Here is a 15,003-nt window from a genome sequence, read left to right as displayed (position 1 = left end):
TAAGAATGCGGTGGTTGACAGAGTCTTGGCCAGGTCGATGAAGACGGCTGCACAGGACTGTCTTTTATAGATCACGGTTATTATATCGTTTAGGACCTTGAGCGTGGCTGAGGTGCACCCATGACCAGCTCGGAAACCAGATTGCATAGCGGAGAAGATACGGTGGGATTCGAAATGGTCGGTGATCTGTTTGTTAACTTGGCTTTCAAATACTTTCGAAAGGCAGGGCAGGATGGATATAGGTCTGTAACAGTTTGGATCTAGAGTGTCACCCCCTTTGAAGAGGGGGATGATCGCGGCAGCTTTCCAATCTCTGGGGATCTCAGACGTTAAGAAAGAGAGGTTGAACAGGCTAGTAATAGGGGTTGCGACAATTTCGGCGGCTAATTTTAGAAAGAAAGGGTCCAGATTGTCTAGCCCAGCTGATTTGTAGGGGTCCAGATTCTTCAGCTCTTTCAGAACATCAGCTGTCTGAATTTGTGTGAAGGAGAAGCGGTATAGAGCAGAAGGAGGAGGATGTGTGTGAGAGAGCGAGAGAGGGAGAGGGAGAAAGGGAGGGAGGGGGAGGTGGAATAGATCTCTACTAAATTGAAATTCAGAACATAATTGAACAGTGAGGGCAGTGGCTTTAAAACACTGATATGGCAACAAAAATCATCTACTTTACTGTGAATGGGAGACCAGAGCAGGCAGAGTTTCCAGTTGATTGCCCTGCCCAGGATGTCAAAGGTAGGCAATTCAAATAATATCACCTTATTATTTTGGTATCTTTGAAATGTCATAAAAATTATATTTTTTTTGTCTGGAGCATGATTTTGTTTTTGAACTCATTACTCTGATATGAGAAACCTCTCAAAACCTCTGAATTATTTATGATTTGTGTACTTGTTTGACATTCTATTGCACTGTTAGGAGCTAGTAACACAAGCATTTCGCTGCACCCACTATAACATCTGCTATACTGTGTACACGTCCAACAAACTTTGATTTTGATTTGAAAGAAAAAAGTACATAAAGGGAAAGGTTAATAGCACTTTCATTGCTTCTCTACCAGATCAAACAATGGATCAAAACTCAAGTAAAGCACTGAGACCTAAAATAGTTATGTAAGTGTAATCCATCAGAAGATGCAAAGACATGCAATCCATGTCTTCAACAAGAGAGATCCATTGCATAATAAGCAGACAGTCTCTGTATCGATAGAGAGAAATAGTGCATGATTGATGCTTCAGCAGGGTAGAGACAGACACAGGTGCAGCTGACAACAACACTTTGCACTTGCATTTGCGTCAAAGCTAACATATGGTGTACATATGGCATCTTTAGAACTGAGTCTAGAGATGTGACGTATTGATGTGAGGGTTGTTGAGAGTACTACATTATGTCACAGTTGTTGTGGGTTGTTACTCTAATGAGATATAGGGAAGGGGCTATTGAAAGTCTATTCAAATAAATAAATACATAACATTTCAATAATATTATTTTCCAAATAGTACCAAGGACAGGCATAAAGGGCTGTAATTGAATTCAGTGATCAAATAGCTTGAGATACATCTCATATATGCTAATGTAATGAGAATTAATTTTCTTTCAAAGATTCTGCCTATTGCCTATAGATTTGACTGCCTATAAACCTCTTTGGAGCTCACAAACATAGCATTGATATAAAATGCAATTATAAAATGCAATTGATTGTGGGTTTGAAATTGACCGAGCATATCTCTCGAATCCTTTACCGTCTCATTTCGCCTCTTATTTTCATCTCCCTGTTCTTCCTTTAGTAGATGTTTTGCCCATCTATTTAGGCACAGACACAGTGTGATTGATAGCTTTAGATTACCCCTTTACAGAGCTGCCTCGGGCAATAATATTCCCTCTCTTCTAATCTTTGTGTGTATGAATGGCATTGACAAAAGCTTGGCCATAAAAACCTTGTAGTATTTTGTTCACCTGCTGTACAGAGAGAGCTCTAGGCGGTATGTGTGTGTGTTTTGATTGGGTGTTTGATTGCAAAACTCGACTCTGAAAAACTAGTATTGATTGAAGTGTTGAGTATTGGCAAAAATAGCTCTTGGTTGCCTGAGCTATTTTCACAGGAGAACAATTTAAAATGTTGTCTGTGTTTGTATGCATGTGTGTGTGTTTGTTACTTTCCAGATCTGTTCTGCTCTGCAGCTGAGGCAGGACCCCATGACATTCTGAAGCTGTACAACCCTAAGGGCAACATCATCAACATCTCCCCGCGCCTGGAGCCCAACAGTCCTAACTCCTGTTATAAGCTAGAGGTGGTGGCTGCTGACTGCAACAGTGAGCCATTAGGTATTCTCTGCCATGGCGCCAGAGACATTGGCTGACAGTGGGCCTACTTACATTGTTATTGTGTTGTAACTATTTTTTGTTTCATTAGGGCCTGTGTACTGTGTATATTGATGTTCATATTTTAATTGTGTACCTCATGTTGCAGGTGTGGAGCTTGCTGTGGCACTAGGATTTGATCTCTCCTCCATGGAGAAAAGGTAAGGCTGACATGGTGTATACAGGAGTGACCATTCTCAAGGTTGGGGCCCGTTCTGAAACTGTCATACCACGTAAGGGACCAAGCTGTACCCCAGACTGCAGGGCTGTGTGAGTCAGGAAGACCATATGTTCTGTACCCCAGACCAATGTTCCCTCTAATTTTTTTAGTCACTGAGCAAATCTCAGGTCTGCTGAGCGCAAACTGCAACGTTGTGAAAATTCTGTGCAACTTCCGGCGCACCTTTAGTGTGAACACTGAGGCTGTACCCGCTTTAAGTTAGTTTTAACAGTGGTCAAGTAGGCTACTGTGGCTATTTGATCATAATGTAGGCCTACCAGAGTGGCATACCATCAAAAACAATGGAGAAAATGCATCCCATAACATTTGACCATGGAAATATCTGTTGTATCATTCAGCCTACAGTAGCAGCCAATGTGTGGTGTTCAATGTAGGCCTACATTCCATCAGACTTTTTGAAAAGAAAACATGCAGGGCTTGACATTAACCTGTTTATCCACTTGTCCTTCAGAGAAGGAGGTGACTGAAAATGTTGTTGTGTTGTTTGATGCAAGAAACCACTTTACAAAATAAAATGCATCATTATTCCTATACCATTATTACAGAGAATCAGACAAATTATGGGGTACTCTGCCTATTGGCTACTTAGCTTATTCAAGCCTGTCTTAAAATACAACACTGCCCCTTAAGACAAAAAAAGGCTCTTTATGTGACTCGCTTTTCAAAGATGTCTAGAAATGCACACGTTTTGTGCTCTTGTAGGAAGCAGTCACTCCCCCATTGCTGACTACAAATGATATATAACTGGGCTAATAACTCACTAACTAGAAAATGACATGAACAAATGTACAAATGTCCACACGTCGCTACATAAGGCTCTCGCTTTGATCTCAAAACAAGTGCATCTACTCACGACTGCTCATGCTGTAAAAACAGTCCAGTTCAAAGTGAATGGTACAGATCCATATACTGTATGGCAATGGTCTATTTGCATTTAGGCCTACTGCAGCTCTGATTGGTTATGGCGCACCGGTCTGTGTAGAGTACGGGCCTGAGTCATGCCTGTCAATGCAATAACCGGTTGGTAACCTAAAACACATTGGAATGGCGTTAGGTTAGTAGAGGAGTGGCGGAGAGAGTTCTGGGTATATTCTGCCCATGGCAAGAACACCGACCACTCCCCCGGCCGGTCCTGGCAGTAGGACCGCAGGAACCTACCCACATCCTGATAATAATAGTTCGTTTTGCATACTAAGTCTTGCATAGTTAGTTTTGTTTCGGTATATTGCCTTGAAAGTGGCTAATATTGCATTGATTAAATCACAATTCCCAGAGTAACGGTGAAAACTCTAGAAAGTTGAGTGAAGTTCAATCTTGTGCTTCTCTGCGCGGGCTGATATTTCTTCTGCGGCAGTCCCGGGAGCTGTGTGCCCGTGCACACCCGCAGCTTAGAGGGAACATTGCCCCAGACTGCAGGACTGTGTGAGTCAGGAGGGCCATATGTTCTGTACCCCAGACTGCAGGGCTGTGTGAGTCAGGAAGGCCATATGTCCTGTACCCCAGACTGCAGGGCTTGGAGAAGAAGATCCTGATTGAGGCTGGTGAGACTCCTGCAGTCGTGTATGAGATGAAGAGACAGGTGGAGTCATTCCGGGAGAAACTTGAGGTAGGTTGTGTTATTGATGCTGTACAGATATCATTTGATAAATTATGTGTAAAGGCTCATTCATATACCAGTATCATGTAAGTTCACTGTGTCTGCCTAGCCTAGTGTATCTGTGTCTCCACAGAGTGTTGAACATCTCAGCTGGCTGGGCCTATTCAAAGAGCTATCTGAGGGAACACAGAAGCCCTCTCCTTTCTACCACAAGAGATCGCTGCGCAAGACCAGAGAGGAATGTGAACATGTACGGGAAAAGTTCCTGCAGATGAGGCAGGTTTACTTACACTCACTGTTGATAGAGACCATGTGACATCAGATGAATAGGCTGTGCCACTCTTATCCAGACTCCATTGGACTTGAATAGTGGTTGTGATGAGTGTGATAGAAGGAGTCAGGCGCAGGAGGGTAATCACCGAAATCAGAGTTTATTCCATCGTACACAAATAACGCTGGATAGCGACACACGAAAACAGGCACAGGGGAAACTATCTACCCTGGCAAAACACGGTACGGGATACTCCAATAATATACAGGCACAGGGGACATACAGTGGGGAAAAAAAATATTTAGTCAGCCACCAATTGTGCAAGTTCTCCCACTTAAAAAGATGAGAGAGGCCTGTAATTTTCATCATAGGTACACGTCAACTGTGACAGACAAAATGAGAAAAATAAATCCAAAGTGCGAGTAGCTCCACCGAGCTACACTACTCTCACAAATAACAAATCACCCACAAGGACAAGGGGGGCAGAGGGAACACTTATACACAGACTAATGAGGGGATAAGAACCAGGTGTGTGTAATTAACAAGACAAGACAAATGGAATGATGATATATGGAGCGGCAGTGGCTAGTAAGCCGGTGACAACGAACGCCAAAGCCTGCCCGAACAAGGAGGGGAGGCAGCCTCGGCGGAAGTCGTGACAATACCCCCCCCTTGACGCGCAGCTCCATCAGCGCGCCGACCCCGGCCTCGGGGACAGCCAGGAGGACGCGGAGCAGGGCGAGCCGGATGGCGACGGTGGAAATCCCGCAACAGGGAGGGATCGAGGATATCCTTCACCGGGACCCAGCACCGTTCCTCCTGACCGTACCCCTCCCACTCCACGAGGTACTGAAGGCCACCACCCGACGCCTCGAATCCAGGATGGAACGGACAGAGTACGCCGGGGCCCCCTCGATGTCCAGAGGAGGAGGAGGGACCTCCCGCACCTCAGACTCCTGGAGCGGACCAACCACCACCGGCCTGAGGAGAGACACATGAAACGAGGGGTTAATACGGTAATCAGGTGGAAGTAATAACCTATAAGTGACCTCGTTGAGTCTCCTCAGGACTATGAACGGCCACACAAACCGCTTCCGGCAGGGCAGGCGGAGGCGCAGATTCTGGGTCGAGAGCCAGACCCGATCCCCCGGTACGAAGACTGGGGCCTCACTGCGGTGGCGGTCAGCGTTGGCCTTCTGACAACGCACAGCGCACTGGAGGTGAACGTGGGCAGCGTCCCACGTCTCCTCCGCGCGCCAAAACCAGTCATCCACCGCAGGAGCCTTGGTCTGGCTCTGGTGCCACGGTGCCAGAACCGGTTGGTAACCTAAAACACATTGAAATGGCGTTAGGTTAGTAGAGGAGTGGCGGAGAAAGTTCTGGGCATATTCTGCCCATGGCAAGAACACCGACCACTCCCCCGGCCGGTCCTGGCAGTAGGACCGCAGGAACCTACCCACATCCTGATTTACCCGTTCCACCTGCCCATTTGACTCGGGGTGGAACCCAGAGGCCAGGCTGACTGAGACCCCCAGACGTTCCATGAACGCCTTCCAAACCTTGGACGTGAACTGGGGACCTCGGTCGTACACTATATCCTTTGGCACCCCGTAGTGCCGGAAGACGTGAGTAAACAGGGCCTCCGCAGTCTGCAGGGCCGTGGGGAGACCGGGCAGAGGAAGGAGGCGGCAGGACTTGGAAAAGCAGTCCACAACGACCAGGATGGTGGTGTTACCTTGGGAGAGGGGAAGATCAGTCAAGAAATCAACACTCAGGTGAGACCATGGTCGTTGTGGAATTGGTAAAAGTTGTAACTTACCTGCTGGGAGGTGCCTAGGTGCCTTACTCTGGGCGCACACCGAGCAGGAGGAGACATACACCCTCACGTCCTTAGCCAAGGTAGGCCACCAGTACTTCCGATCAGGCAGCACACTATGACCCATACCTGGGTGACCAGAGGAGGGTGACATGTGTGCCCAGAAGATCAGACGATCACGGATAAGAGCAGGCACGTACCGCAGCCCAGCTGGACACTGAGGTGGAGATGGATCTGTGCGTAATGCCTGCTCTATATCCGCGTCCATTGCCCATACTACCGGCACCACAATGCAGGAGGCCGGGAGTATGGGGGTGTGGTCTCTGAGCCTCTCCTCTGTGTCATACAGCCGGGACAGTGCATCTGCCTTCACGTTCTTCGTATCCGGAATGTATGACAGTGTAAAATCAAACCGGGTGAAGAATAGGGCCCACCTGGCCTGGCGAGGATTCAGCCTCCTCACTGCCCGAATGTACTCCAGGTTACGGTGGTCCGTCCAGATGAGGAAAGGGTGGACAACAGCCAACAGCTCCCGATCACCAACGTCGTATTTCTGCTCCGCCGGGCTGAGCTTCTTAGAGAAGAAGGCACAGGGGCGGAGCTTGGGTGGCGTGCCCGAGCATTGGGATAGGACAGTGCCTATCCCTACCTCGGACGCATCCACCTTCACTACGAACGGTAGTGATGGATCGGGGTGGGCCAGTACCGGGGCTGAGGTGAACAGACCCCGCAGTCTCCTGAAGGCCAGGTCAGCCTCAGCAGACCAGCAGAGCCGGGACGGCCCACCATTCAATAGGGAGGTAATGGGAGCTGTGACCTTGCCAAAGCCCCGGATAAACCTCCGATAGTAGTTGGCAAAGCAAAGGAAGCGCTGCACCTCCTTAACCGTGGTTGGAGTCGGCCAATTACGCACGGTTGAAATGCGATCTCCCTCCATCTCCACACCTGAGGTGGTAATGCGGTATCCGATGAAGGAGACGGACTGCTGGAAAAACATACACTTCTCTGCCTTGGCATAAAGGTCATTTTCCAACAGTCGGGCCAGCACTTTGCGAACCAGGGACACATGCTCGGCGCGCGTAGTGGAATACACCAGGATGTCATCGATGTAGACCACCACACCGCGACCAAGCATGTCCCGAAACTCCTCGTTCACAAAGGACTAGAAGACGGATGGAGCATTCATCAAACCGTAGGGCATCACCAGGTATTCATAATGCCCCGTGGTTGTGCTGAATGCTGTCTTCCACTCATCCCCCTCCCGAACACGCCCCAGGTTGTATGCACTCCTGAGATCTAATTTGGTGAAGAAGCGTGCCCCATGCATTGACTCAATCACTGAAGGAATGAGGGGGAGAGGATAACTAAATCTTATAGTCTCCTTGTTCAGTGATTGATAATCAATACACGGTCGCAGACCGCCGTCTTTCTTCTTCACAAAGAAGAAACTCGAGGAGGCGGGTGAAGTGGAGGGACGTATATAGCCCTGGCCCAGGGACTCAGTGACGTATGTTTCCATAGCCTCCGTTTCAGCCTGCGACAGGGGGTACACATGACTCCTGGGAGGTACAGCGTCTACCCGAAGGTTTATCGCGCAATCCCCCGCCCGATGAGGTGGTAATTTTGTTGCCTGTGTCTTAGAAAACGTGTGCGCCAGATCATGGTATTTGGGGGGAATGTGCATGGTGGAGGTACCGTCTGGACTTTCCACAGTGGTTGCACCAACGGAAACACCTAGACACCTACCCTGACACTCTCGCGACCACCCCGTGAGAACCCTCTGCGGCCATGAGAAGGTGGGGTTGTGGAGTGCTAGCCAAGGGATACCTAATACCACAGGGAAAGCAGGAGACTCAATAATCGAAAAAGTTACCTGCTCACAATGAGTCTCCTGGGTGATCATGGTGACTGGTACAGTGACTTCCTTTACAAACCCGGACCCTAATAGTCGACTATCAAGTGCTCTGATGGGGAGTGGAATGGATAGGGGAACCAATTAAATGCCTTGACGGCGTGAGAATGCCCTGTCCATAAAGTTCCCAGCTGCGCCTGAATCGACTAGCGCCTTACACTGGGGAACTACCATGTGATCGGGAAAGTGGATAGGTAGGGTACAGTGTGCAGCAGGCTCTGAACGAGTGTGGGTGTTCGATACCTGGGGTGATGCGAGAGTGCCCTGCCTGCCGCCTCCAGGCCCAAAAGAGCGTTGACTACGACGTGTGGTGTACTGTCCCTTCGTGCCACCAGAGTGGCACTGTCGCTGTCGTCCTCCACTCTCTCGGACGGCGGCTCCACCCAGCTCCATCAGCTCAGGATCCGAGTCATCCGGGGTGGAAACGGGCAGACCCCTACCAGGACGTCCTCTGGCTGCCAGCAGGTTGTCCAAACGGATGGCCATGTCCACCAGTTTTGTGAAAGACAACATGGTGTCCCGGCAGGCTAGCTCCCGTCGGACGTCCTCCCGCAGATGGCACCGGAAATGGTTGATTAGGGCCCGCTCGTTCCACCCGGACCCCGCTGCCAGAGTCCGAAACTCCAACGCGAAGTCCTTTGCGGTCCTCATCCCCTGCCTCAGGTGGATCAGCCGCTCGACCGCCTCTTGACCCTCGGGCAGTGATCGAAGACTGCCCGAAAGAGGCGAGCGAACTCCCCGTTGTCCTCCAACGTGGCTCCTCCTTCATTCCAAACCGCGTTGGCCCACTCCAGGGCTTTCCCAGAGAGGCAGGAAATGAGGACGGACACCTTCTCCCGCTCCGATGGCGCCGGCCTGATGCTGGAGAAGTAAAGCTCCAGTTGGAGGAGGAATCCTTGGCAGAGCGCCGCCGTCCCGTCGAACGCCCATGGTTGGGATATCTGGATCTCTCCGGGTGCTGGGGTGTAGGTGACTGGATCCGGTTGGCCAGCTGGTCTCGAAGCTGGCCAGCATCGTGGAATGCTCCTGGACCCGTGCCACGACTCCAGGCATGCACTCTTCTCCCGCTGACTCCATAGCGGGTGGTAGAGCATGGTGCTTGTAACGCCAGGGTAGTGGGTTCGATCCCCGGGACCACCCATACCTGTGTATGCACACATGACTGTAAGTCGCTTTGGATAAAAGCGTCTGCTAAATGGCATATTATAGAAGGAGTCAGGCGCAGGAGGGTAATCACTGAAATCAGAGTTTATTCCATCGTACACAAATAGCGCTGGATAGCGACACACGAAAACAGGCACAGGGGAAACTATCTACCCTGGCAAAACACGGAAAGGGATACTCCAATAATATACAGGCACAGGGGACATATCTACCCCGGCAATGCAAAGTGTGAGGAGCTCTACCGAGCTACACTACTCTCACAAATAACAAATCACCCACAAGGACAAGGGGGGCAGAGGGAACACTTATACATGGACTAATGAGGGGATAAGAACCAGGTGTGTGTAATTAACAAGACAAGACAAATGGAATGATGATATATGGAGTGGCAGTGGCTAGTAAGCCGGTGACGACGAACGCCGAAGCCTGCCCGAACAAGGAGGGGAGGCAGCCTCGGCGGAAGTCGTGAAAGTGGTGTTGCAATTGAGATCACAATTTGGATATCATGTTCTAAAAATTTGAGATGAAAATAACAGAATAGTAATTTTCTATTCTCCATAGTTCCCTGGAGGTATCAGAGGAAGTCAGACAGTACCTCAAGACCCCAACTTTTGACAACTGGTGAGTTCCCCATCTATTTGCCTTTTTTCCACTTTCCTTAGAAAATGTACTAATGGACTTTCTTACACAGTAGGAGTTACAGAGAGACTACAGACAGGGTCCTGTGAGTGCTGGTTGTGCGTGGGAGGTGAGAGGGTTGAGCAATGTCTCTGTGGTGTGATAAACAAACAGCATCTGCACCTGCTGCTTCAAAAGAGAGACAGGGAGAGACAGGGAGCCGGGCGGCCAGCACCTCTGAAGAGGATGGGGTTATTCACCCCTTTCATCTGTCCTACAGGCTCATATCAATATGAATGGCTGTCTGCTATGGGTTTGCCAATCAAAAGGAGGTCTTCATAACAAGCTTCATTAACACAGGCGCTTTTGAAGGATGCATTATGTGGACGACATGCACGTCACAGCTTTCAGTCCAGTTTGGTTAAGTATTACTTCAGGGCCTTTTAGAACTAACATAACAAGATGGAGGCCTCACTTCAAAAAAGGGAATATATATTGGCCACTTGGGGAAAAAACTAAAGCTACCATACAAGAACCCATATTTTTGTGACATTTACACTAGGACCACTTTCAAAACTGTTCTTTGAGCGAACATGATTAATTATTCCAGGTAACTGTTTGTTAGACCCGTACAGAGATTAGTCAAAATGGCAGTTTATCTGCAGCTACTGCGTCCAGAAATCTATTAATCCATCACTTTAGCATATTTATCAACCCTTGGCCAGGGCACTAAAGGGCACATGAAAGTGGTTATTGCTACATATGAAACATACAGTAGGTTACACTTAGTACCGCTATGACCTCCTAAAAATTAATGATTTGACCCTTGACCCTTGACTTGTCCTGCTATGTGTGTGCAGGCAGTGGGAGGATGCAGAGATCATGGTTCTACTGCAGGTCATGTACACAGACCTGGACTTCATCGCCACCTTTAACATTGAGCCTGAGGTGCTGCACCAGTTCCTGTATGAGGTGTACAAACGCTACAACAACATCCCCTTCCACAACTTCAAACACTGCTTCTGTGTCACCCAGATGGTGGGTGTGTGTGTGTGTGTGTGTGTGTGTGTGTGTGTGTGTGTGTGTGAAAGAGAGAGAAAAAGAGGGTCGTCAGGGGCAATCATGTAGAGTCCCATTCCTTTGTGCAATCATCAAATTATCCAATCACCCTAAACCCTGATTGGTTAGCACATCCAGGCCCCTCAACCGATTTAAGAAATAGACTCAATATAATCATTCAGAGGTTTGCCGGTTAAGACATTGCATTAAACAAAAACAAATGTCAATGTTTTGTATTAATATAATTTGTGTGGATTCATGTTATAGCAATTATCCATCATTGAGCTGTGTTCTCTCTGGACTGCTCCTCTTGCGATTCTTTATTCTCTGATAGATGTACGGGCTGATCTGGCTGACGGACCTGAAAAGTAAGATTGACAGCATTGACCTGCTCACCATGCTGACCTCTGCAGTCTGTCACGACCTTGACCACACGGGATACAACAACGCTTACCAGGTGACCTATCTATCTGACCACCACAGATACAGTTGTGTGTGTGTGTGTGTGTGTGTGTGTGTGTGTGTGTGTGCCTGCATTCGTGAATTGATAGCTCACTATCAGCTCTATCTTTCAGATAAATGCTCGTACTGAACTGGCCCTGCGCTACAATGACATCTCCCCCCTTGAGAACCACCACTGTGCTGTGGCTTTTGAGATCCTGGAGAAGGTATGGGTGGTATTGGCATGGGTAACTGGAGTTGGGCTATGGTGTGTGTGGGTCAACTTTTTAGATGACAGTAAAGTGTTTATCTTTTTACAGAATGAAAACAACATTTTCAGAAATCTGACAACTGAACAGTATAAACGGATAAGAGAGGGCATAATCAAGTAAGAATGTATTTATTCGCATTCTCTTCACCACCACAAATATATGTTTACTTTGATCTAACCGTAATGTGTGGAGAGTGCATCAACTCAAGGCATTTCATTTATTCTTAGATGCATCCTGGCCACTGACATGACGAGACATAACGAGATCCTGAACAAGTTCAAGTCCATCCTGCCTGTCTTCGACTTCAGCAACAAGGACCACAGAGACGTGGTAAGAAAGAGTATGAATAAACAGTATGTTTATGAAATAGTCCTATGTTTAGCCCAGTGTTTATGAGGTGTCACGTAAATGTCATCCTGGTACTCCCTGTCCCTTTTTAGTCAGATGTTGCCATGGTACCATAGGAGTCTACAGCCATGTTGCCTAGCAACATCAGATGAGAGAATCTTGGTATCTACTAGTGCTGATAGGGAACCAGCCTGGGGCTCTTCCCGACTGGATTAAAGTGAAATGTATATCCCCCTGTCTCCCTCCAGCTGATGATGATCATGATCAAAGTGAGTGACATCTCCAACGAAGCACGTCCTATGGACGTGGCTGAGCCCTGGTTGGACTGCCTCCTGCAGGAGTTCTACAACCAGGTAACTAAGCACCACAACACAGATATTGGTTATGTTCCAATATAACTACTAGCATACAACATAGAATGCGTGGCTAAAACACTGCTTCATTCTAAATGGTATGCTACAGTGTATCATAGAAATAGCCTACTACAATGTAATACTAATTAAGTCCTGCTCTCAACTGTCCTCCCTCAGAGTGACATGGAGAAGCTGGAGGGTCTTCCTGTCACCCCGTTCATGGACAGGGACAAGGTGACCAAGCCGTCCTCTCAGACAGGCTTCATCGGCTTTGTCCTCTTACCCCTCTTCATTGAGCTGGCTAACCTTTTCCCCTGCCTGGAGGTAAGAGCTCCCGGTCTACAACCACTACACTAATGTAGCTTCACTGTAATGCAACTTCATCCCCTAGCTGCTGTGCATGAAGTGGAATCAAAAGGTACTGGTACTCATTCATATTTGAGAGTGAATATTATAGAGTGAAAAAGGGTGCCGTTACTCAAGCAGTAGAAAATGCAAGGTGCAGCCGTGCCGGTATTCTGTACTGGTTGGCACTTGCACAACTCAAGCACTGCCTAGCTGCCATATTTGTGTAAACATATCCAGAACCCTTATCTCTCTGTGCCCCTGCAGCAGCACATCATAGACCCGGTGCGTAAGGCCCTGGACTACTACACAGAGATGGAGAAAGCCTTAGAGAGAGAGAAACTGATCCGAGCACAGAGCGACAAGGCAGCCGCAGCCAAGAACAAGGATACTACACCTCAGAACCCTCAAAAAACAGCAGATAGTCTGTCAGAGGCTGGGAATGCCTTGAATCCAGCCACACTGTGATGGCCTGCTAATAGGCTAGTCTACAGAATAACCAGGAGTAACCAACCAAACAATGGAAAAGACATTGCTGTAACATTACTGACTGTGTCACAAATAGGGCTTTGTGTTGTGTGAATTGAAGCACTTATATGGTTCCTTTGGTCTTTGTAGAAACAAGGTATTCACTATGTCGTATTACAAGAGTTGTCTGCTGTGTTTTGCTACATAAATGTTTTTCACTGCATGTATTCAGTTTTTCAAAAATATTTGTATATGAATAATGGTTAAATACACAATATCACATTCAAGACATACGAAGAATCAGTGTTCAGTTATGTTTTTTTATTAGTGGTATGCTTAAACGAAAGACCAGAGGTGCTATTGTCTAACTGAAAAATGGGGATAAAGCTGAGTGGATTTGTCTTCACTGAAAATCTGGACTATGGTTGCCATCTAGTGGATATGGATGTTTTTCATATTGATAATGTATAAAAAGGTCAGAAATAACAGAGATATTATATGAAATATGTTTTTGCTTCTATTGTACTTTTAGATTTTTAGGTGTTCTACTTCGAGACAAATAAATGAACACAACAAATATTTCCTCTCGTTATATTCATATTTCATATTATTCCGCAATTTATGTACATTGTACAATGTATACATTTTAATTATCTTGATAATTTGGAAACTGGTTTCCACTAAATAGCACACAGCCACAAATAGTACACCACATCAGTCACTGGCTTCATCAATAAGTGCATCGATGACGTCGTCCCCACAGTGACCGTACGTACATACCCCAACCAGAAGCCATGGATTACAGGCAACATCCGCACTGAGTTAAAGGGTAGAGCTGTCACTTTCAAGGAGCGGGACTCTAACCTGGACGCTTATAAGAAATCCCGCTATGCCCTCCAACGAACCATCAAACAGGCAAAGAGTCAATACAGGACTAAGATTGAATCGTACTACACCGGCTCTGACGCTCGTCGGATGTGGCAGGGCTTGAAAACTATTACAGACTACAAAGGGAATCACAACCGCGAGCTGCCCAGTGACAAAAGCCTACCAGACGAGCTAAACCACTTCTATGCTCGCTTCGAGGCAAGCAACACTGAAGCATGCATGAGAGTACCAGCTGTTCCGGATGACTATGTGATCACGCTCTCCGTAGCCGATGTGAGTAAGACTTTTAAGCAGGTCAACATTCACAAGGCCGCAGGGCCTGACGGATTACCAGGACGTGTACTCCAAGCATGTACTGACCAACTGGCAAGTGTCTTCACTGACATTTTCAACATGTCCCTGACTGAGTCTGTAATACCAACATGTTTCAAGCAGACCACCATAGTCCCCGTGCCCAAGGACACTAAGATAACCTGCCTAAATGACTACCGACCCGTAGCACTGACGTCTGTAGCCATGACTTGCTTTGAAAGGCTGGTCATGGCTCACATCAACACCATTATCCCAGAAACCCTAGACCCACTCCAATTTGCACACCGCCCCAACAGATCCACAGATGATGCAATCTCTATTGCACTCCACACTGCCCTTTCCCACCTGGACAAGAGGAACACCTACGTGAGAATGCTATTCATTGACTACAGCTCAGCGTTCAACACCATAGTGCCCTCAAAGCTCATCACTAAGCTAAGGATCCTGGGACTAAACGCCTCCCTCTGCAACTGGATCCACAACAGTGGTAGGCCTGATCACTGACAACGATGAGACAGCCTATAGGGAGGAGGTCAGAGACCT

At 47.7% G+C, this 15,003-nt stretch overlaps 1 protein-coding gene across 1 annotated transcript; it reads left to right on the top strand.

The window, feature by feature from the left end:
• Positions 1-641: 641 nt before the first annotated feature.
• On the top strand, positions 642-13,260 carry LOC311143767 (high affinity cGMP-specific 3',5'-cyclic phosphodiesterase 9A; the record flags this gene model as incomplete). Its single annotated transcript, XM_084179646.1, has 14 exons — positions 642-729; positions 2,158-2,307; positions 2,465-2,516; positions 4,100-4,202; positions 4,327-4,469; positions 9,918-9,977; positions 10,835-11,012; positions 11,368-11,490; positions 11,609-11,701; positions 11,795-11,862; positions 11,974-12,076; positions 12,343-12,447; positions 12,625-12,771; positions 13,060-13,260. 14 exons carry the CDS (start codon positions 642-644, stop codon positions 13,258-13,260), a joined length of 1,614 nt encoding a protein of 537 aa, XP_084035772.1.
• Between the last annotated feature and the right edge of the window lie 1,743 nt (positions 13,261-15,003).

The sequence above is a fragment of the Coregonus lavaretus genome (assembly GCF_964263955.1).
Source record: "Coregonus lavaretus genome assembly, chromosome: 16".
In the NCBI taxonomy this organism is placed as follows: domain Eukaryota; kingdom Metazoa; phylum Chordata; class Actinopteri; order Salmoniformes; family Salmonidae; genus Coregonus; species Coregonus lavaretus.
Note: the sequence above shows the minus strand (reverse complement) of the source record. Positions and strands in the feature narration are given on the sequence as shown.